The sequence below is a fragment of the Saccopteryx bilineata genome, chromosome 3 (genome assembly GCF_036850765.1).
Source record: "Saccopteryx bilineata isolate mSacBil1 chromosome 3, mSacBil1_pri_phased_curated, whole genome shotgun sequence".
In the NCBI taxonomy this organism is placed as follows: domain Eukaryota; kingdom Metazoa; phylum Chordata; class Mammalia; order Chiroptera; family Emballonuridae; genus Saccopteryx; species Saccopteryx bilineata.
The window spans coordinates 84,476,760-84,500,415 of record NC_089492.1 but is presented as its reverse complement, the minus strand read 5'-3'; the positions used below and the strand labels follow the sequence as shown (position 1 = coordinate 84,500,415).

The following is a 23,656-nucleotide window of genomic DNA, read 5'->3' as shown; positions in this document are numbered from 1 at the left end:
ATGCATTCCTTACAAATGAGGTTTAGTTAGTTATAGTACAGTGTGATGCTCCTGATTAACAATAACCCCAAGTGGGTAATCTCTATTGCATTCCTCATCCTCTCTCCCCCACCCCCCAGCTGCTTTTTCAAACCATTCACATTATTCAGTCTTAGACTATTATAGCTGGAAAAGATAATAGGGATATTATAGTTACATCTCATTTTATTATTAAAGCATTAAGGCTCATGGAGATCGAGATTTGGCTAGGGTTATACTAGCTCAGTGAAATTAGAAACTGAGGCTTATTGCTTCTGGTTTTGCACTTTTCAGTATATCATAGCACCTCTACATCCATAATTTTTCCTACCCTTATTAGCACATGTGCTTTATTATTTTTCAACTCAGACTTATATTATGGTGCTGACATACAACAATATAGGTTAGTTGCTTTCTAACTGAATGACCTGGAAGAATTTAAAATTAAAACTACAGCCATTGGCCCTGGCCGGTTGGCTCAGCAGTAGAGCGTCGGCCTGGCGTGCAGGAGTCCCGGGTTCAGTTTCCAGCCAGAGCACACAGGAGAGGCGCCCATTTGCTTCTCCACCCCTCCCCCTCTCCTTCCTCTCTGTCTCTCTCTTCCCCTCCCGCAGCGAGGCTCCATTGGAGCAAAGATGGCCGAGGCGCTGGGGATGGCTCTGTGGCCTCTGCCTTAGGCGCTAGAATGACTGGACGCAACAGAGCGATGCCCCAGAGGAGCAAAGCATCGCCCCCTGGTGGGCATGCCAGGTGGATCCCGGTCTGGGGCATGCGGGAGTCTGTCTGACTGCCTCCCCGTTTCCAGCTTCGGAAAAATGAAAATAAATAAATAAATAAAAATAAAACTGCAGCCATTATAATAACTTGGCTTCTGAAAAGGGCAGTATGTTTTTAAAGAACTTATCCTAACAGAGCTTTTAAATCTTTATATTGTTGTTATACAGAGCTCAAAATTGTTACCTAGCAAGTAGTTTTTCTAATATTTCAGTCTTGTGTCCCAAGCAAGCTCTTTTAGAATTGGAATTGTAAAGCATTCTGGGAACCATCTGGCAAAGATCATACTCAATAAACTTTTGCAGGTTGAAATTTGACCTCTTGCCTGGCCTCTGGTGGCGCAGTGGATTAAGCGTCGACCTGGAAATGAGCGTTGACCTTTGAACTGAGGTTGCCAGTTCAAAACCCTGGGCTGCCTGGTCAAGGCACATATGGGAGTTAATGCTTCCTGCTCCTCCCCCCTTCTTTCTCTCTATCTCTCTCTCCTCTCTAAAATGAATAAATAAAAAAAAAGAAAGAAAGAAATTTGACCTCTTTGGAGGAGTCCCCATTGCATCTGATTAGTATTAATTAATACATTTACTTGTGAACAAAATAATCTCACATGGTATTTAAATGTGTTAGCTCACCTTATACCAAAAAGGAATCCCATCACCTAATTCCCCCCCACCTCTTCTTATGTAAAATTATACAGCCAGGGAAATAAAGTCAACGTTCTGTACTTACTACTTTACAGCAGAAATCATTCCCACAGAGTAGTTCGTTTGATTGTTTGCCAAGCTGAATTGCCTTGAAGTTATTTTATTAGAAAGAGCTTGATTTAAGAATGAAGAACATAATTAAATTAGTACCATATTTATCTAAGGTTGGTGGATACCCTTTTCTTAAAATTTTATGTAAATTTATTTTTAGAGAGAAAGAGTGAGAAGGGGGAGGAACAGGAAGCATCAACTTTCCTATGTGCCTTGACTAGGCAAGCCCAGGGTTTTGAACCAGTGACCTCAGCATTCCAGGTCGATACTTTATCCACTGTGCCACCACAGGTCAGGCCAAAGGTTGGCTGATAACCTTTGAGTTTGGCCTGCATTTTCATTATCTGCTAGTTGCATTCTGCTGTCAGGCCCACAAACCTTGTGAGGATGTCAGAAAGGACTAACAACAACAGCAAAACCAAATTGCTTGGATATTTTTTATTTTATTTATTCATTTTTAGAGAGGAGAGAGAGACAGAGAGGGAGAGAGAGGAGAGAGAGAGAGAGAGAGAGAGAGAGAGAGAAGGGGGGAGGAGCTAAGCATCAACTCCCATATGTGCCTTGACCAGGCAAGTCCAGGGTTTCAAACCGGCGACCTCAGCATTTCCAGGTCGACGCTTTATCCACTGTGCCACCACAGGTCAGGCAAAAATGCTTGGATATTGACAGAAAACATTTCTTTTCATTGTTCTAAGTTTCACAGTGAATTCCATTATGGATCCAAGGGAAGCTATTAAACCTTAGGGTCCATAGCTGATGGCTTTTTGATGGCTCCTTGAAATTTAAATGCATGGGAAGAATATTAAAAAATGGGGAGTATTCATTGTACCCACATTTAACTCTAAACTACTATAATAGTTTAACTTTGCCATATGACTAGGGTACCAAAACTGTTACCGGAAATGGTGTAGACTGTTTAGCTGAACTTAATTGTGTATTGTTAAACATAGTGATATTTTGGCTTAACCTGCAAATTGTAAGGAAGGAATTAATAATGTTTTATGTACCAGAGTGAGGGGAGAGTGTTAATTTGAAGAATTGTGGACATTGCTGGGAGGGAAGGGAGATTTTATTTTTGGTGTTACTGTTGCTTTGTGAAGAAAAATTAAAAGCTCTTTTTTTTCCCTCCTTTTATTTTCTTGGGGTGCATTCCAACTCCAGAAGGTAAGAAATATTATTTTATTTTAAAGAAGTATTATACAATTTATTAAAAAACTCTTTTACAAGTTTAATTGAACTCACCTTTGTATGCATGATTTTTATTTTATGAAATGATATAATTAGTCTAGAAACTGAGAGTGATTACTATGTAAATATTTTATTTATATTATATGTACTTTTTTGTTCTTGCATTTTGTAAGCATTATTTGGTCATAATTTTAGAAACTACATTTAATTTTATTAAATCATCATTTGACTTACTAGCATTGGGATACCTAGTATTCTGCAGATTAATAACGAAAATATTTATGAGCTTGGAAATGGGTGAGGTAACATTTGCTGTGTTCATCCTTTGTAAAATGTGCCGTTTCCTTCTGGTCTTTGTGGGTTCAGATGAGAAATCTGTCATTTGAGTTTAGTGTTTCCCAATAAGTAGTGTGTTGTTTCTCTCTGGCTACTTTCAGGCCTTTTTTTTTATTTTATTTTTTAGAGTTTAGAAATTTAATTATGATGTGTTGTGGTGTGTGGACTTCTTTGAGTTTATCCCGTTTTGATTCCCTAAGTTTCTTGAATATGTAGGTTTATTTTTCACCAAGTAAAAGGATTTTTCAGCCATTAATTCTTTTTTTTTTAAATTTTATTTTTTTTAAGATTTTATTTATTCATTATAGAGAGGGGGGGGAGAGAGAGAGAGAGAGAAGGGGGGAGGAGCAGGAAGCATCAACTCCCACATGTGCCCCGACCAGGCAAGCCCAGGGCCCTGAACCGGCAACCTCAGCGTTTCCAGGTTGATGCTTTATCTACTGCGCCACCACAGGTCAGGCTCAGCCATTAATTCTTAAGTCCTTTTTTTCTTTTCCTTCTTGGACTCTGATGATACGAACTTTGAACCTTTTCTTATTATCTCACAACTCCCTGAGTTTCTGGAGTTTTTTCTTTTTTCATTTTAGTGTTATTTACTCTCTATTGTTCACACCTGATAAATTTAATGACCTGTCATTGATTCTATCCTGTTATCTTCATTCTACTGTTGAGCCCATCTAGAGAGTTTTTACATTTCTTTTTCTTTCTTTTTAAGATTTTTTTCTTCTTCTTTTTTACAGGGACAGAGAGTCAGAGAGAGGGATAGATAGGGACAGACAGGAACGAAGAGAGATGAGAAGCATCAATCATCAGTTTTTTGTTGTGACACCTTAGTTGTTCATTGATTGCTTTCTCATATGTGCCTTGACCGTGGGCCTTCAGCAGACTGAGTAACCCCTTGCTGGAGCCAGCGACCTTGGGTCCAAGCTAGTGAGCTTTTTTTTTTTTTTCCTCAAGTCAGATGAGCCCGCGCTCAAGCTGGTGATCTCAGGGTCTCGAACCTGGATCCTCTGCATCCAGTCTGACACTCTATCCACTGCGCCACCGCCTGGTCAGGCTTCTTTTTAAGATTTTATTTGATTTTACAGAGAGAGGAGGTAGGGAGGAGCGAGAAGTATCAGTTGATAGTTGCTTCACTTTAGTTGTTCATTGGTTGCTTGTCATACATGCCTTGACCAGGTAAGCCCAGCTCATGCTTCCTCAAAGCCAGCACAAGGGGGAGTCACCTCTGAAGGACACTGCAGTCTTATGTAACTCAGTCACTGAAATGACATCCCATTTCTTGGGCTGTATTTTATTGGTTACAAGGAAGTCACAGGTACCGCTATCACTCAAGGGAGGAGTGTGAGTACCAAGAAGTGGGGCTAATTGGGGGTCATTTTAGAGTATGTACACCAGAGCATTCATTGATAATACTTGCTTGAAATGTGGTTTCCATATACAGTCATTTTCTCATTCCATCATTTTTTTCTATTTGTTAGTTGGAATTCTATTGCAAGGAATTCTCTGTCATTTATTTATATCATTATGAACTCATAGGTTTTTTTTGTTTTGTTTTTTGTAACGGAGACAAGTACAGATAAGGACAGACAGACAGGAAGGGAGAGAGATGAGAGCATTAATTCTTCATTGCAGCACCTTAGTTGTTCATTTATTGCTTTCTCATATGTTTCTTGATCAGGGGGCTACAGCAGACTGAATGACCCCTTGCTCAAGCCAGCAACCTTGGGCTCAAGCTGGTGAGCCTTGCTTGAACCCGGTGAGCCCATTCTCAAGCTGGCGACCTCGAGGTTTCAAACCTGGGTCCTCTGTGTTCCAGTCTGATGCTCTGTCCACTGCGCTACTGCCTGGTCAGGCCATAGATTTTTTTTTTTTTTTACAGAGACAGAGAGAGAGTCAGAGAAAGGGACAGATAGGGACAGACAGACAGGAATGGAGAGAGATGAGAAGCATCAATCATTAGTTTTTCATTGCGACACCTTAGTTGCTCACGACTGCTCTCTCATATGTGCCTTGACTGTGAGGGAGTAGCCCCTTGCTTGAGCTAGCAACCTTGGGTCCAAGCTGGTGAGCTTTGCTCAAACCAGATGAGCCTGCGCTCAAGTTGGCGACTTTGGCGTCCTGAACCTGGGTCCTCTGAATCCCAGTCTGTCGCTCCATTTACTGTGCCACTGCCTGGCTAGGCATAGATTCTTATTATATTGGTTATTTTCTGCTATAGTAATTTATTTTATTGCTTGAAGGTAAATAGCTTAATCGATCTCCTTCATTTCTGACCCCTAGTTCAAATTTTTCAACATTTGATTCTGCTTTATTTCCTGTTTCTGCATTCCAGTCATATATATCAGCATGTCTTAATTTTGTCTGTGATCAATTTCTTGGACACTTGCAATAAAAGCTTTCTGTTTCATCTTCAGCTTCTTGTAGTTGGACTTGAATGGTGGTTGTGTTAATATACCTCTTAGATTATCATATTGTATTATGTTATTCATAAATGTAATATTTTCTCATTGGTAGGAAGTTGTTACCTTTGAATATTCTCTTTTGCCTTTCTTCTGTTTCCCTGTGATATTCTCTGTCAATTAGAATACTTTGTCCTGAGCAGGCGGTTGTGCAGTGGATGGAGTGTCAGACCGGGACATGGAAGACCCAAGTTTAAAACCCCAAGGTCACTGACTTTTAATTCAGGCTTCTCCAGCTTGAGTGCAAAGTCACTGGCTTCAACGTTGGATCATAGACATGGCCCATGGTCACTGGCTTGAGCCCAAGGTCATTGGCTTGAACAAAGGGTCACTCGCTCTGCTGTAGCCCCTGGTCAAGGCACATATGAGAGCAGTCAATGAACAACAAAGGTGCCACAGTGTAGAATGGATGCTTCTTACCTCTCTCCCTTTCTGTATGTCTGTCCCTGTCTGTCCCTCTGTCCCTGTCACCAAAAAAAAGAAATTCTTTGACTTAAGTTCTTGGTCGGCAAACTGTGGCTCGTGAGCCACTTGTGGCTCTTTGGCCCCTTGAGTGTGGTTCTTCCACAAAATACCACATGCAGGCACTACCTTGATAAGGAATATACCTACCTATATAGTTTAAGTTTAAAAAAATTGGCTCTCAAAAGAAATTTTAATCATTGTACTGTTGATATTTGGCTCTGTTTACTAAAGAGTTTGCCGACCACTGACCTAGGTGTTGTATGTCAGTTAAGGTATTTTTAGATGTAAATAACAGGAAATGCAATATAAATTACCTTAAACATTAAAGGATATAAATCATGTAATAAAAGTAAAATAAACAGGCAGAACATGATTCAGGTGCACCAGGAGTTTGATCAGTATCTCAGCTCTGCTTCCTTTATTTTTGTTCTGTTTTCATCAGGCTCATTTATCATATTTGTAAGATTATGCTTGTAGAACCTATATGAAGTGAAGAGAGAATGTACTTACCAGAGACCTTAAAGGAAATGACACTCCATTGAATCTGGCTGGCCCACAATTGAGTCACAAATTAAATTAAAAATTTTTATTACAATATATGTAGTTATAAATGCTATGTTTTTAGGAGAAGTATTAGTTTTATACAACATTGGAGTGGCTTCCTCAGACAAGAAACATTAAGGATGAAATCTGAAGAGTTTACTAGAAGAAAAGGTGAGGGTTATTATCATCGCAGCAGAAGCATTAACTAGTACAAAGTCAGAACAACTATAAGTTATAAAATGAAGAAAGGATGGAGCAGAAAGATGTTGGAGAATGGTCATGGTCAGATCATATTGATCATTTTGGAGTTTATTGTAAGAACATGATACCACGGTTGAGGTTTAAGCTGGACAGAGTTGTCATATTTGTTTTAAAAAGGTCACTCTGGCTTCAGAGTAGAGAGTTTATGGGAGTGAGTGTGAAATTTATATCACTTGAGATAGGGAACACTAGAACACCAGGCTGGAGTTGGGAAGCCAGTTGTTTTTTTTTTTTTTGCCTTTTTTTTTGCGTTTTTCTGAAGCTGGAAACAGAGAGAGACAGTCAGACAGACTCCTTCCTGCATGCGCCCGACCGGGATCCACCCGGCACGCCCACCATGGGGCAACGCTCTGCCCACCAGGGGGCAATGCTCTGCCCATCCTGGGTGTCGCCATGTTGCGACCAGAGCCACTCTAGCGCCTGAGGCAGAAGCCACAGAGCCATCCCCAGCACCCGGGCCATCTTTGCTCCAATGGAGCCTTGGCTGCAGGAGGGGAAGAGAGAGACAGAGAGGAAGGCACGGTGGAGGGGTGGAGAAGCAAATGGGCGCTTCTCCTGTGTGCCCTGGCCGGAATCAAACCCGGGTCCTCCGCACGCTAGGCCGACACTCTACCGCTGAGCCAACCGGCCAGGGCCTGGGAAGCCAGTTGTTAAGGTTAACTACCACAATTACTGAATCTCTTTGTGGCCATAATCAGATGTGAAGTGAATTCAGATTGGTATGAATACATGAATGTGCCTCTTTAGGTCTCACAGTGATGCTCCTTTCATGAGTTACTATATTTGCTTCATCTGAGCAGTGTAATTATAGACCTCAGGTCTTTAAGCCCAGATAACTAATAGCTACTGCTAAGGAACCACTTTCACAGAAGAGGGAACTAAATAAGGCTATTGACAATATGACTGAAGTTACTTCTGTTCTTGGGCCTTGTTGGAAATATCTGAGTATATTTTCTTACATGAGGTAGATTCAGCATAAAATTATAGCATTGCTTACTTTTTTCCTTAAAAAACCAAAACTGTCCTCCCCCCTTTTATCAACTCACCTCATGAGCATGGAAAATTTAAAGCTGCATTGTCTTATCATAGCTATGTAATCGTTTGAGGTGTTCTTGTTGCAGCTCGGTATAGGACTTATATTTACAGTTGACTCTTGAACAACACAGATTTGAACTGTGTGGTTTACTTGTAGATGGATTTTATCCCCATAAATATCTCCTGTTTTCGATCTGCAGTCTGGAGTTCATGTATGGTCAGGACTGACTGTGTTGATCTGCACCATTTTTGTTAGGGGATTTTGGTTTCCTGGGAGTCTTGAAACCAATTACCCACATATGCTAAGGAACAGCTTAAGTTTGAGGGAGTCATAAGTTACATGCAGATTTTCTACTGCACAGAATGTTGGTACCCCTAACTCTACATATACTTAGCTTTATGTTGACATCGATCTCAGTACAAGGGTTTTATCACTGATGTAGATGATGCGTATTTCTTCAACTTATTCAGTTATTTTTATTCAGTTATATAATTCTGGAGTTACTTCCCTTTAAAGATATATTTCTGTCATTATGGGCATTGTCTATTTTACTTTCTGCCATTGCTTCATTATTTATAAAATTAGACTCTGCCAGGATTCTCGGACCTCTTATATTTTCCTGAAATAAAATCTAAATACTTGTCTTAAACAGTACAGTGTTCTATGTGTCCTATGGGCTTTTCAAAACTTTATTTCCTACATTGGAAAATTATACCCAGATTTGCAAGGAAAAAATTATGATTGTGTTTGTATTTCTTTTACCACATCTTTTCATGAGATATATGTGCCATTTACTTTCATTTTATGGGTTTTACTTTAAGCTTTTTATTGTTTTGGTGTCAGATATTTTTTTGTTTGTTTTGGTTTGGTTCTAAGTACTGAACCCTAGACCTGATTGTTTCTTTTTCTCTGACCCGAAGCTCTATGTATGTATGTGGTCTCTATTCCATAATTTCTAATTTTAAAATGCTGGGGAATGTTTTTTCTGTACATTTGTTACTAAAATTCTTTTGACAGTACTTCTCTTGAACTGACATGAAACTGCATGTAATCTTTATCTCAGTTAATGTGAATATTTGTGTTTTGCTGTTTGGTTATGGGGTGCTGCCCTAATCTCCCTGGTGGCATTTTATCACATAAGGCATACCATGTTACTTTTCTAAAAATCTAAAAGATTTTTATGTCTGAAACACTTGGCCTTTAGTATTTGAGCAGTCTGTGTTAATGGCACTGATTAAATCAGAATGTGGCTGACCTGTGGTGGCACAGTGAAAAGACGGTTGACCTGGAATGCTGAGGTTGTTGGTTTGAAACCCTGGGCTTGCCTGGTTAAGGCACATATTACAAACAAGCAACAAACAACTAAAGTGAAGCAACTATGAGTTGATACTTTTTGTTCTGCTCCCCTTTGTTAAATCAATAAATAAAATCTTAAAAAATAATAATTTAGAGTGTGCTGTGGTTATTCCCTTGTCTCTCTTCCGTTTCAGAGTCTAAGCTAAGAAAGCTTTTCTCTTTGGATCCACAGAACCTAATTTAGTGGCATTAACAGGGTAGATACTTAATATTGAAATTGAATCCATTAGTTGGGGCAAATTTTACAAGATGGTTGGTTATTGAATTACCAATTATAATGTTCCCCTCCCCCAAATGTTACACTTTTTTTTTAAGTGAGAGGAAGGCAAGTAGTGAGACAGACTCTCACATGGGATCCCCATTTGGGATCCACTTGGCAACCCCCGTGTGAGGCAGATGTTTGAGTCAACCAAGCTGTTTTTAGCGCCTGAAACTGATGCTCAGAAAAACAGAGCTATCCTCAGTGTCTGGGGCCAGTGCTTGAACCAGTCAAGCCACTGGCTGTGAGAGGGGAAGACGGAGAGAAGAGGAAGAGGAAGAGGGAGAGAAGCAGAGGGTCGCTTCTCCTGTAAGCCCTGACCGGAACTGAACCCAGCCATCTATGTGCTGGGTCAAAGCCCTATCCCTTGAGCCAGCTGGCCAGGACCATATATATACAGTGTGTCCATAAAGTCATGGTGCAATTTTGACCGGTCATAGGAAAGCAACAAAAGAAGATAGAAATGTGAAATCTGCACCAAATAAAAGGAAAACCCTCCCAGTTTCTGGGATGATGTGGCAGCATGTGCGCATGCGCAGATGATGATGTAACACCGTGTATACAGCGGAGCAGCCCACGGCCATGCCAGTCGAGAAGTGGTCAGTACAGAGGAAAGTTCAGTGTGTTCTGTGACTCACTAAATTTGAATCCGTGACCAAAGTGCAACGTGAATATCGGCGCATTTATAACGAAGCGCCACCACATAGGAATAACATTACGGTGGAATAAGCAGTTGAAGGAAACTGGCAGTTTGGTAGAGAAACCCCATTCCGGTAGGCCATCAGTCAGTGATGAGTCTGTAGAGGCTATATGGGATAGCTACCTAAGGAGCCCTAAAAAATCTGTGCGTGAGCCCACATCAAACTGCACTGAATAGATATGAAACTGGGAGAGTTTTCCTTTTATTTGGTGCAGATTTCACATTTCTATCGTCTGTTGCTTTCCTGTGACCGGTCAAAAGTGCATCAATAGATGACTGGATAAAGAAGATGTGGCACATATACACTATGGAATACTACTCAGCCATAAGAAATGATGACATCGGAACATTTACAGCAAAATGGTGGGATCTTGATAACATGATACGAAGCGAAATAAGTAAATCAGAAAAAAACAGGAACTGTATTATTCCATATGTAGGTGGGACATAATAGTGACACTAAGAGACATTGATAAGAGTGTGGTGGTTACGGGGGGGAGGGGGGAATGGGAGAGGGATGGGGGTGGGGAGGGGCACAAAGAAAACAAGATAGAAGGTGACAGAGGACAATCTGACTTTGGGTGGTGGGTATGCAACATAATTGAACGACAAGATAACCTGGACTTGTTATCTTTGAATATATGTATCCTGATTTATTGATGTCACCCCATTAAAAAAATAAAATTATTAAAAAAAAACAAAACATTTGCCCAAAGAACAATGGACTTTCAAAAATGGAACCAAGGTAAAAAAAAAAAAAAAAAGTGCACCATGACTTTACAGACATTGTGTATACATACATACACACACACACGTATATATGTATACACACTCTTTATTATTATCATATATATATATTTTTTTACAGAGACAGAGAGAGAGTCAGAGAGAGGGATAGACAGACAGGATAGAGAGACGAGAAGCATCAATCATCAGTTTTTCGTTGCGACACCTTAATTGTTCCTTGATTGCTTTCTCATATGTGCCTTGACCATGGGCCTTTAGCAGACCGAGTAACCCCTTGCTTGAGCCAGCGACCTTGGGCTCAAGCTGGTGAGCTTTTTGCTTAAGCCAGATGAGCCTGCGACCTTGGGGTCTCGAACCTGGGTCTTCCTCATCCCAGTCCGATGCTCTTTCCACTGCGCCACTGCGCCTGGTCAGGCATTATTATTATTATTATTATATTTTTCTGAAGCTGGAAACGGGGAGAGATAGACTCCTGCATGCGCCCGACCAGCACGCCCACCAGGGGGCGACGCTCTGCCCACCAGGGGGCGATGCTCTGCCCCTCCGGAGCATCGCTCTGTCGCAACCAGAGCCACTCTAGCGCCTGGGGCAGAGGCCAAAGAGCCATCCCCAGCACCCAGGCCATCTTCGCTCCAATGGAGCCTCGGCTGTGGGAGGGGAAGAGAGAGACAGAGAGGAAGGAGAGGGGAAGGGGTGGAGAAGCAGATGGGTGCTTCTCCTGTGTGCCCTGGCCGAGAATCAAACCCGGGACTTCCGCACGCCAGGCCAACGCTCTACCACTGAGCCAACCGACCAGGGCCCATTATTATATTTTTTAAAGTAGTCTTTTCTGGTTCTGTTTTGGTTTTCTTCCTTCTTACGGGAATCCTAGCTTTACCATTTATTATTTATGTGATCTTGAACATCCTACTAACACCTCTATACGTTAGTTTTTTTGTTTTTATGGCATAATTACATATTTTGCCTGTCTTAAGGATCTTTGTGAGGGCTAAACAGAATGCTCTCTGGAATTTAATACTCTTTTTACTGTTAATGTAGCTGTTATTTATTCATATCCTGTTACTTTGCTAAAATATGGGCACCCATTCCCTTATTAATGGACTTTAATTTTCTGTCCTTGGACACTTTTAACAATGCTGTAAATTAATCTTTATATACATGTCCAGTTCTACCAGTGGTCTGTATAAGATTGCCCAATTGCCCGTACCTTTATCACCAAGTTTTGGGTTTTTTTTTTTTTCCATTTTTCTGAAGCTGGAAACAGGGAGAGACAGTCAAACAGACTCCCGCATGCGCCCGACCGGGATCCACCCGGCACGCCCACCAGGGGCGACGCTCTGCCCACCAGGGGGCGATGCTCTGCCCATCCTGGGCGTCGCCATGTTGCGACCAGAGCCACTCTAGCGCCTGGGGCAGAGGCCACAGAGCCATCCCCAGCGCCCGGGCCATCTTTGCTCCAATGGAGCCTTGGCTGCGGGAGGGGACGAGAGAGACAGAGAGGAAAGCGCGGCGGAGGGGTGGAGAAGCAAATGGGCGCTTCTCCTGTGTGCCCTGGCCGGGAATCGAACCCGGGTCCTCCGCACGCTAGGCCGACGCTCTACCGCTGAGCCAACCGGCCAGGGCAGTTTTGGGGGTTTTTTTAGGGTTTTATTTATTTTACAGACTGGAGAGAGACCAGCAGCAGATTTTATAGATATTTTTCTTTTTTTAAAGCAAGACAGAGAGAAGGAGAGGGAGAGAGATGAGAAGCATCAACTTGTAGTTGCAGCACTTTAGTTGTTCATTGATTGTTTCTCTCATGTCTTCTTCAGCCATTCTAGTGACCCCTTGCTCAAGCCAGCAAACTTGAGCCTCAAGCTAGTAACCATGGGTTCATGTCTATGATTCTACACCTGAGATGGTGGCCCCGTGCACAAGCTGGTGAGCTAGTGCTCAAGCTGGCGACCTCAGGGTTTTGAACCTGGGACCTCAGCATCCCAAGTTGACACTCTATCCACTGTACCACCACTGGTCAGGTGATTAATTTTTTATTTATTATTTTAAAGTAATAATAGGCTCACAGGAAAGTATGAAAATAGTCTCATATATGCCTCATCCAGATTCATCTAGTGGTAACATCTTATATAAATGTAGTATACTTCTGCTAAGATTTGAATTCATTTGATTTATCCTAATCTAACCAAAGGTATCTTGATTTGTTTTTATTTGACCACTGTTAAGTTAGGTGTTTTTTTAATGTGATTTATTGGCTATTTACATTGCATGTTTTATGGTCATTTATTCCTATTCTTTATCCATTTTTTCTACTTGATTATGTTTTTCCAGAAGAAACTCTCCTAGGACTAATATTTTGTCACTTGTTTTGCACTTACGTATTTCAGCTTGTTGTACTTCCTATGGTTTCATTGATCATATTTTTCTGGTATATAAATTTTTTCTTTTATTTAGTCAATATGCTTCTCTTTTGTGATTTTTAGTTCTCCTCTCTTCTGTTGGAAGGTTTCCATATCCTGTAGAATCTACCATTTTACATTTTGTCTTTTAATCCATTGGGAATATGTTTTTGTGAGAATTTTTTTCCCCAGATGGTACAACATGATAGGCCAACACTACTTTTTTTTTTTTTTTGTATTTTTCTGAAGCTAGAAACGGGGAGAGACAGACAGACTCCCGCATGCGCCCGACCGGGATCCACCCGGCACGCCCACCAGGGGCGACGCTCTGCCCACCAGGGGGTGATGCTCTGCCCCTCTGGGGTGTCGCTCTGCCGCGACCAGAGCCACTCTAGTGCCTGAGGCAGAGGCCAAGGAGCCATCCCCAGCGCCCGGGCCATCTTTGCTCCAATGGAGCCTTGGCTGCGGGAGGGGAAGAGAGAGACAGAGAGGAAAGGGAGGAGTGGAGAAGCAAATGGGCGCTTCTCCTATGTGCCCTGGCTGGGATTCGAACCCGGGTCCCCCCGCACGCCAGGCCGACGCTCTACCGCTGAGCCAACCGACCAGGGCCTACTTTTTTTTAAAACAGAGAGAGAGGGACAGATAGGGACAGACAGACAGGAAGGGAGAGAGATGAGAAGCATCAATCATCAGTTTTTCGTTGCAACACCTCAGTTGTTCATTGATTGCTTTCTCATATATGCCTTGACCGTGGGCCTTTAGTAAACCGAGTAACCCCTTGCTCAAGCCAGTGACCTTGGGTCCAAGCTGGTGAGCTTTGCTCAAACCAAAGAGCCCGCACTCAAGCTGGCGATCTTGGGGTCTCGAACCTGGGTCCTCTGCATCCCAGTCCGACGCTCTATCCACTGTGCCACTTCCTGGTCAGGCCCAACACTACTTATTAAATAAATTATTTGTATTTTGGACTCTTTAGTTCTTGTGACTTAAAACCTCAACAAAATTCCAAAGGATAAGAGTGGCTTAAGACTGTTTTTATTCTTTTCTTAGTTCTTCCTTCTTGAGTATTGAATTTTTTCCCCTGTAATCCTTATTTAGGTGTTCCTCTGTCTGTCCTTTGTGTTTTTCTACCACAATTCCAGATACTTCCCTTATGGTTACATAGTAACTATGAAAGTTTTAGGCATTTTTTGTTCATACTACTCAGGAGAGGACAGAGTCTCTCTTGCTGAAGCTTCCCTGAAGAGAAAGTTTCTTTTTCTAAATGCCCAAGTAAATAGCAGTTTGGATTGTTGGCCTGTGTTAGTCATATAACTGTTCCTGAATCTGTCACTGTGGGGGTGGGATGTGGGTTGCACACAGAAATACTGATTGACTCTTCCAACCAGGAAGTGCAGGTTTAACAGTTTGGATTTATACCTCTGATGAGCATGGGATTAAGTCCACCTTGACCACTTGCATAATAGTGGGAAAGGGATAATATTTCACAAGAAATTTAGGTATTTTTTCCAGAAGAAGAGGGAACAGATGCCAGGTAGTCAAACCACAGGTGACTATGTCATGATGGCATCATCTTCTTACTACACAGAATAGTACCTTTTATATTTATTATGATGTTTCTGCATTTTTTATTTTGTTCCACTAGCAGTCTAGAAAGAGTGCTCGTTTCCCTACTTATCCTATTCCAGATATGTATTGTTTCAATAATACTGGTTTAAACTATATTTTAGTATCTTCTTAAGCAGTTCTCCCATCATGTTTCCTCGAGATGTTTCTTGGTGATTTTTATATACAGGGGTGGCCAAAAGTAGGTTTACAGTTGTTTATATGAAAAATAATACAATAACTAATATAATAAAAGAAAAAGTCTGTTTTGTGCACTCATAACTGTAAACCTACTTTTGCCTCACTTTACATTTATTTGATATAAATTTTGGGATTCTGACTAGAATTATGTGTTTGTTTGGGTTTTTTTTGCATTTTTCTGAAGCTGGAAACGGGGAAGCAGTCAGACAGACTCCCGCATGCGCCCGACCGGGATCCACCCGGCATGCCCACCAGGGGGCAATGCTCTGCCCCTCTGGGGCGTCGCTCTGTTGCATCCAGAGCCATTCTAGTGCTTGAGGTAGAGGCTATGGAGCCATTCTCAGAACCCGGGCCATCTTTGCTCCAATGGAGCCTCAGCTGCGGGAGGGGTTAGAGAGAGACAGAGAGGAAGGAGAGGGGGAGGGATGGAGAAGTAGATGGGCGCTTCTCCTGTGTGCCCTGGCCGGGAATCGAACCTGGGACTCCTGTACGCCAGGCCGACGCTCTACCACTGAGCCAACCTGCCAGGGCCTGAATGAGATAGTCTCTTTTTTTAAAATTCAGCTTCATTGAAGTATAATTGACAAACTTTTAATTGACAAGATTTTTTTTTCCCTTTTCTGTATTTTTCTGAAGCCGGAAACGGGGAGAGATAGTCAGACAGACTCCCGCATGCGCCCGACCGGGATCCACCTGGCACGCCCACCAGGGGGCGATGCTCTGCCCCTCCGGGGCGTCGCTCTGTTGCGACCAGAGCCACTTTAGCACCTGGGGCAGAGGCCGAGGAGCTATCCCCAGCGCCCCGGCCATCTCTGCTCCAATGGAGCCTCGGCTGTGGGAGGGGAAGAGAGAGACAGAGAGGAAGGAGAGGGGGAGGGGTGGAGAAGCAGATGGGCGCTTCTCCTGTGTGCCCTGGCCGGGACTTCTGCACGCCAGGCCGATGCTCTACAACTGAGCCAACCAGCCAGGGCCTGACAAGAATTTTTACACATTGTATTTGTGATACTTCTGTGAGATAAATTTTTCTTGGTGTAAATGTTAAATACTGAATGAGGATTAAGAAAATTAAATAATTATTTTTACTTTAGATATATGAGAATGAATTTGACATCCGTTTCTTCATGGCAGCCTCTCTGTAGATTGACAGACTTTTTATAGTTTGTAAAATGTGTTTATGTCAAACAAGTGTCGATCAGTTAATTTTTATCCTAAATTGGTGTTGCATTGGATATTCTGAGACAAACTAATCATTGTGGGTTTTTGTTTGTTTGTTTTTTGCAGTGGGACTTCCCCTCTTGCGTGCCTGAATGCAATGCTGCACACGAACTCTCGAGGAGAGGAGGGCATCTTCTATAAGGTTCCAGGAAGGATGGGCGTATATACCTTGAAGGTAAATATTTTTGTTGGGGAATGATTAAAAAAGTGAATCATGAAGTGACTGCATATATAATATTTGCATCATAGAGGACAATTTGGTTCTTGAAGGACTTATTTTTGGATAGAGGTAATATTTCAACTCTTTATTCAATATCTTCTTTTACTAATCTGTAACCATCTGTAAATAGATTAGAGAAGTAAATTTATTTTTGTTTATGATAATATCTTGAAAGGATGGAATGAAAATGACTCTTAGTAACTTTTTCAAGGGCCTCACAATATTTGAATAAAAATGAGGGTTACCGTGGAGCATACTGCTGATATGATTCAGAGTTGTGGTTATTGTTGCCTTTTTATAATGGAGAAAGCTAAAGTTTAGAAGATTGGGTTTTCTTGTCTAGTGTTGGCCAAATAGTATCAGAATCAGAACCCAGATCTGACTAAATTCCTAAGCTGATGTTCTTTTTACTGTAGCAGACTTGCTAACTTTTAGTTTCTACACTGAGAAAGGACCTTGACCTATTAGTGTCCTTTCAGTTACAAGGAAAACCAACTCAAATGAACTTGAGTAAAACAGAATTTATTAGTTCATATAAATGAAAATTCTAGGGAAACTCATCCTTGATCCAGGACATGAAATGATGTTATCAGGGATTGGTAACAGTTGATAACAGGGATGTTATCAGGTCTCTTCACTTTTTTTGGGTTCATTCTGAGGCAGGCTGTCTCCTCACTGTATATGATTTCACTCCCAGTCCCCACTCTGTAAACTGAGTCTGGAGAGGAAATAGTCTCAGAAACTAAAGTAGTAACCGTTAGTTTTGATTTGGCTTAGTTTGGCTTGGCCTATGTGTATACCTGAGTGATTGATGTTGCCTAGTGTATTGATCTTCTTATTGGCTACTCTTAGGTTCATGATTACCCTTAATGTGAGGTTGAAGTTAAGCCTGCCCAAGCCAGATGAATTGGGAAGATGGGTTGTTGCCCAAAGGAAATTTACCAGCAGGAGAATTAATGCTTAGCATGTGATGATTATGTCCATATTTATGTGTGAGTCTGTCCCCTCTTTTTAGCTTTGAGCTATAGGTATCACTATGCTCAGTGGTTGTATGCAACCCCTTAACATTAAAAATATATAATTTTTACCTATAATACCTCCTTTTTATGCATTGTGTTGAACTTTCTTAGACTACAGGGCTGTAGTCCCACATGGAGTTTTCTACGTTTCTTTTAGGTTCTAGCCATTTTAGACTTTCTGTATTGTTAATAACCAATAACATTTATTAAATGCATACTCCGTAATGGATACTGTAGAGGCTATAAAGAAGGATAAACTGTGGCCCCTGAGCTTTTGAAGCTCATATAGTTAGTGAAATATGTAATTGTACCTTGACCAAACTTACTGTGATATAAAGTAATATACTGTCAAGTACTGTGATGGTATAGAGATTTTGTGTGTGTGTATTTTTATGAAGTTAGTAGTGGGAAGGCAGTCAGACAGACTCCCGCATGTGCCTGACCGGGATCCACCCAGTGCCCACCAGGGGGCAATGCTCTGCCCATCTGGGGCATTGTTAAGTTGCGGCTGGAGCCATTCTAGCACCTGAGGCAGAGACCATGGAGCCTTCCTGAGCGCCTGGGCCAACATTGCTCCAATGGAGCCTTGGCTGTGGGAGGGGAAGAGAGAGAGAGGAAAGAGAGGAGAAAAGGTGGAGAAGCAGATGGGTGCTTCTCCTGTGTGCCCTGGCTGGGAATCGAACCCAGGACTTCCGCATGCCGGGCCAATGATCTACCACTGAGCCAACTGGCCAGGACCGAGAAAGATTGATTTTAAATAAAGGGATCTAGAAAGTTTTATTTTTTTCTTACTTATTCTTTTTTTTAGAAAGGAGAGAGAGAAGGAAAGAGAGAGAAGAGAGAGAGAAGGGAGGGGGAGGAGCAGGAAGCATCAACTCCCATATGTGCCTTGACCAGGCAAGCCCAAGGTTTCGAACAGGCGACTCAGCATTTCCTGTTATTTTTTTTTAAACTTGTAAGATTTGTGTTGAACTTGGGCAGATAAGTAACGAGAAGTTGGTTGTCTTGAACAAGGAAATACCTTAAAGGCACAGATAAGATTCAGAATGGCTTTGAAAGTAAATTGGAGTGATTAGACGCTCTGTGTGTGGGCTAGTGTAATATAGGGAGTCAGGTCTGGGGGGGGGGTAAATGTTAGGTAAAGATCAAACTTTGGATGCTTTTGAAAACCTGACTGAGCAGTTAGAGAGAAAGGGAGGGAGTGAGAGAGAGCATGTGTGTTGAGGAGATGGCTGAGGTTTTTCAGGAAAATAGCATGATCAAATCTATTTTTATTATACAGTTTTTGTTGTTTCTTTTATCCTGAACATATAATCATTTACCTGCCTTACATATTTAGGAAGATGATTAGGATATGTTTAAGGGTAAAGCAGGAGAACTTGTCAAAAAGATTGTTATGGTTGTTTGAAAGTGATAATTAGCCTGAAATACAAAAATAGTAAAAGAGATGGAAGCACAGGACATTAGAGAAATAAAATTTATAGTATATGGAGTGAGGAAAAGAATGGATGAAATGATTCCAAGATTTGGGACATGATCCTAGTGGGATTATATGTTTAAGAAAAGAAGTCAGGGCCCAGGCCAGTTGGCTCAGCGGTGGAGCGTCGGCCTGGCATGCGGGAGTCCCAGGTTCGATTCCCGGCCAGGGCACACAGGAGAGGCGCCCATCTGCTTCTCCACCCCTCCCCCTCTCCTTCCTCTCTGTCTCTCCCCTCCTGCGGCCGGCTGAGGCTCCATTGGAGCAAAGTTTGCCCAGGCTCTGAGGATGGCTCTGTGGCCTCTGCCTCGGGCACTAGAATGGCTCTGGTTGCAGCAGAGTGACGCCCCAGATGGGCAGAACATCACCCCCTGGTGGGCATGCCGGGTGGATCCCTGTCGGGCGCATGTGGGAGTCTGTCTGACTGCCTCCCCATTTCCAACTTCAGAAAAAAATACAAAAAGAAAAGAAAAGAAAAGAAGTTAGTTATATTTGTATTTAAAATACTTGTTGAACCTGCAGGTTAAGAGGTATGGCTAGCAACTAACTCGATAAAAAGTTATCCTGCATTTTGAAGGAAAGAATAGAAAAATATGGGGCATGTATTTTAATGAAGTATTATTACATAAGAATTGGCACTAGGATGCCCGACCTGTGGTGGCGCAGTGGATAAAGCGTCGACCTGGAAATGCTGAGGTCGCTGGTTCGAAACCCTGGGCTTGCCTGGTCAAGGCACATATGGGAGTTGATGCTTCCACCTCCTCCTCCCTGTCTCTCTCTCCTCTCTCTCTCTCTCCCTCTCTCTCCCTCTCTCTCTCCTCTCTAAAATGAATAAATAAAATAAAAAAATAAATTAATTAAAAAAAAAATTGGCACTAGGATATAAATGTAAATGGAAAAAAACAGTTCCTTACTAGATCAGAGTTTACTATCTTGTCTGTTATGAGGACCAGTTGTAGGTAGAAGGGTCACATGTCAGGGTTATTTTTATCTGATTTGAAAAATAAATTATGGGGGGAAATAAAATACATACTGGAAGGAAAAAGAACCATCCATAATTTTATCACTTAGAAATAACATTCATTATATGTGTATATTTTTATATACTACATAGTAGCTAATATTTATTGAGCTCTTATTATATGCCAGGCACTATTTTCCATTATAAGAGGTTAAAACTTTGATGAAGGCGACACAGGAAAAGGTAAATCCAGAATTCAAACCCAGAAAGTCTTAATTTCTTAGTATTTGGTCTTACAACTATCCTATGACATCCTATTATAGCTCTTACATACTATGCTGACACAGGTATCCTTTCTGACTAATATTTTCACAATCCAGTGCAGAAACCAAATACTCATGTGATTTTAAAATAAAAAGATGTCTCTTGTATTTGATTCCTGCTAGCTACTAACCAATATTCAGGGACTGGTTAGATTCAATAAGGGACTGTCTTTTGCTACACAAACTCTTAGTTACACTCACAATACATAATGGTACTAAAATACACCCACACACACACACACACACATACACATACATATTATATGGTATATTACGTGGATGATGGATATACGCATTTTATAAAATTTTTATTATATCGTTTTTTAAATCCTGAACATATAATCATTTGCCTGACTTATATATATCTAGTTTTTGTCTAATTTAAGTCTCTGTGTTGTGCCTACAAATGATTGTCATGTAAGTTTTACCTTTGGATATAGATGGACACATTACCTAATTTGACCCAAAGAAGAGGATGACAGGGATTCAGAAAATATTACTGGTTCTGCTGTTGGATTCTATGATACTAAAAATTGATAAGCACAGTTAAGTTGCAACAATACATATCAGAGACTTAATTCCTACTTGCTGAAATGATAATGATTAATCCTAATTGGATGCCTACATTTTCAGAAAGATGTGCCGGATGGGGTGAAAGAGCTATCAGAAGGTTCAGAAGAAAGCAGTGATGGTCAGTCAGATTCTCAGAGTTCTGAGAACAGCAGCAGCAGCAGTGATGGTGGCAGCAACAAGGAGGGAAAAAAGAACAGGTGGAAAAGGAAAGGTAAACCCACCTGATCCCTCTACTAAAGTACTGAATGCTGTAAGACAAATGCCCTTGTTAGTAGGTCCTCTTTTTCCAGACCCCCAGTCAGTTAGTCGTCTTCCATACTGTCCAATAGAATTTCCTACAGTCATGGAAGTATTCTGTATTTATGCTCTCCAACCCAACAGAGTAGCCAGTAGCTACATGTGTCTGTTGATCACTTGAAATATGGCAAGTGTGACTGAGGAACTGAATTTTTAATTTTATTTTAACTTAAATTTCAGTAGCCTCTTGTCGCTAGTGGCAACTACATTGGACAACACAGCTCTAGGTTTTAGGTTTATTGTCTGCTCTTGGCCATCTATAGCCCTTTTTTAAGGATGCTCTGATTTTATTTGCCCCTGTAATCCTCTCTTCTAAAATTTGAGCAGTTACTACTCTAACAACTCTCTCCTTACTAGGAAAAGAATGCTTTTCATTTATGCTAGCAAAGATTAAATTTAATTTGCTGGTCTTTGCTCTCATCCCCTGGTTGGTGCCTACATCATAACTTACCCAAGAAACTTTTTTTTAAGGAATAGTGTCTTCGTTACTCTAGCTTCCCTGGGATGGATTTTCCACTTATGGATACATTTTACTACCTATCCTTGCTAATTACCTGTAGCTTCCTGTCAGAGTTTTGAAGAGGGCAAATTGTTTATACCAAAGTATTAATAAATTTAGCTGTACATGGCAAGGTGGATTTTAAGCCAACTTGGGATGTTTCCGTTATAAGGACTGATAAAAGGGTTCTTTACTCTAATGATTTTCCAGAGCAAAATAGACATCCAAGAGTTTCCCTAGCTTGGATAGCCTCTTAGATGAGCTAGCTGTCTTTGGATCTAGAAACGAGAGTAAACGTTTTTCATAATACTTGATTCATTAATTTTACGTGCCTTTAGACCTATTGATGTACAACTATATCAGAAAAATAGTTTTATTCATTATTATTCCTGTGCTAATTAATGTGCTACTTCTGGAGAGAATTGAAGTAATTGGTGGCACCATCTGGTTCCCTGGAATAGCTACTATACGTGCCATCTGGGGAAATTTTGTGATTGTGAGAATTTTAGCTTTAAGATCACAGCCACTTAGAGAGGAACTCAGACCTCAGATATTGGGAACAAATAGAATAAAGGTAAGACAAAGCCAGGACCTGTGACCAATTTTCTGATACATATTTTTTTTTTAATTTTTTTTTTTATTTATTCATTTTAGAGAGGAGAGGGAGAGACAGAGAAAGAGAGAGAGAGAGAGAGAGAGAGAGGAGAGACAGAGAGAGAGAGAGAGAAGGAGGGGAGGAGATGGAAGCATCAACTCCCATATGTGCCTTGACCAGGCAAGCCCAGTGTTTCGAACCGGCGACCTCAGCACTTCCAGGTCGACACTTTATCCCACTGTGCCACCACAGGTCAGGCTGATACATATTTTTAAAGTAATCCCTGTCAATAGTGAAAGGAATTTTGGTCCATCCAGCCTATATTCCTATGCATTAAGGTCTTTTGTGTAGAGCTTAACATATTTAAAGCTCTGTCTCTCCTCTGTGCTTCCTTAGTTTCAACTTTTCAAGTTTGGAAATTGTTGATCAAAAATTAGGAACCAGTTCCAAGTCATCAGGCTGGAGAAACAAACAGTAAGATTCATAATGTCTGGATGTAGCTAGAAACAGGGAAATCAATATTGAAGAAGGCCAGACTGGTAAACTGGAAACGAAATCATGGTTTTGAGGTCTTGGCTTTTCAGTAGCCACATGTGCTGCAGTGGCTGTTTTGAATAGTGGCTGCTAGATGGTTGTTAAAGGCTATTTCTAATTGAAGATAAATGTATTATGATAGAGGAAAATCTAAGAAATAACAGTAAAACTCCATTGTCAGTAGTTTATGAGGTGGATTAAGTAGCATAATCTTGTCCAATACTCAGCATAATAATAGAAAATACTCACAGCAAGGTAATAGCAAAATCAAAATTGTTGTGGTCTTGATAAATTGTTTTGAACTGCCTTTGATTCCTTTTCTAGATATTGTTGCAATGCTGAATACTTATCTTCAGTTTACATTACAATGAGATGTTCTATCAAGATTTTTTCTGGTTGTAGGTAGTCTGTTAAACAGAGTAGAATGGACTATATGTGGTCTTTGGAAGGTGGAGGTGAGAGGTGCATGTGATGTTATGAAATTCTTGCTTACTCTGGCAGCTCTGATACTCTTTAAGATATGGATAAATGCTGACTACCAGTAATGAAGAATGATTTATTCATTCATTATGGGTTATACATATAGCATAGATTATGTACATTTTTAGATATATAGTATATATTTATAAATATTTTTGTAGCCCAGTGCAAATTAAAGTGGAAAACTTGTAATTAGCAGAGATAGTAACAGCATGCAGCAAAGCATGTTCTAAATCAGTTGCAGTTATTAATTAAAGGTAAAGCAAATTAATTGTGCCTATTCCTTTTTCTTATTTAGGGCTTTTACTCTCAATCTGACATCACTTTATTTCAAATGCATTGTATGACAGGAAGAACACTGAGATAGTAT

General features: G+C 41.0%; 1 protein-coding gene across 3 annotated transcripts in view; it reads left to right on the top strand.

The window, feature by feature from the left end:
• ASXL2 (ASXL transcriptional regulator 2) overlaps nucleotides 1–23,656 on the top strand; it is a 121,933-nt gene that overhangs the window by 43,300 nt on the left and 54,977 nt on the right. For all 3 annotated transcript variants that reach the window (XM_066266646.1, XM_066266645.1, XM_066266647.1), the window contains 2 exons: nucleotides 16,375–16,483; nucleotides 20,942–21,092. In XM_066266646.1, the coding sequence (XP_066122743.1) occupies nucleotides 16,375–16,483; nucleotides 20,942–21,092 (260 nt within the window). The remainder of the gene's footprint in view (nucleotides 1–16,374; nucleotides 16,484–20,941; nucleotides 21,093–23,656) is intronic.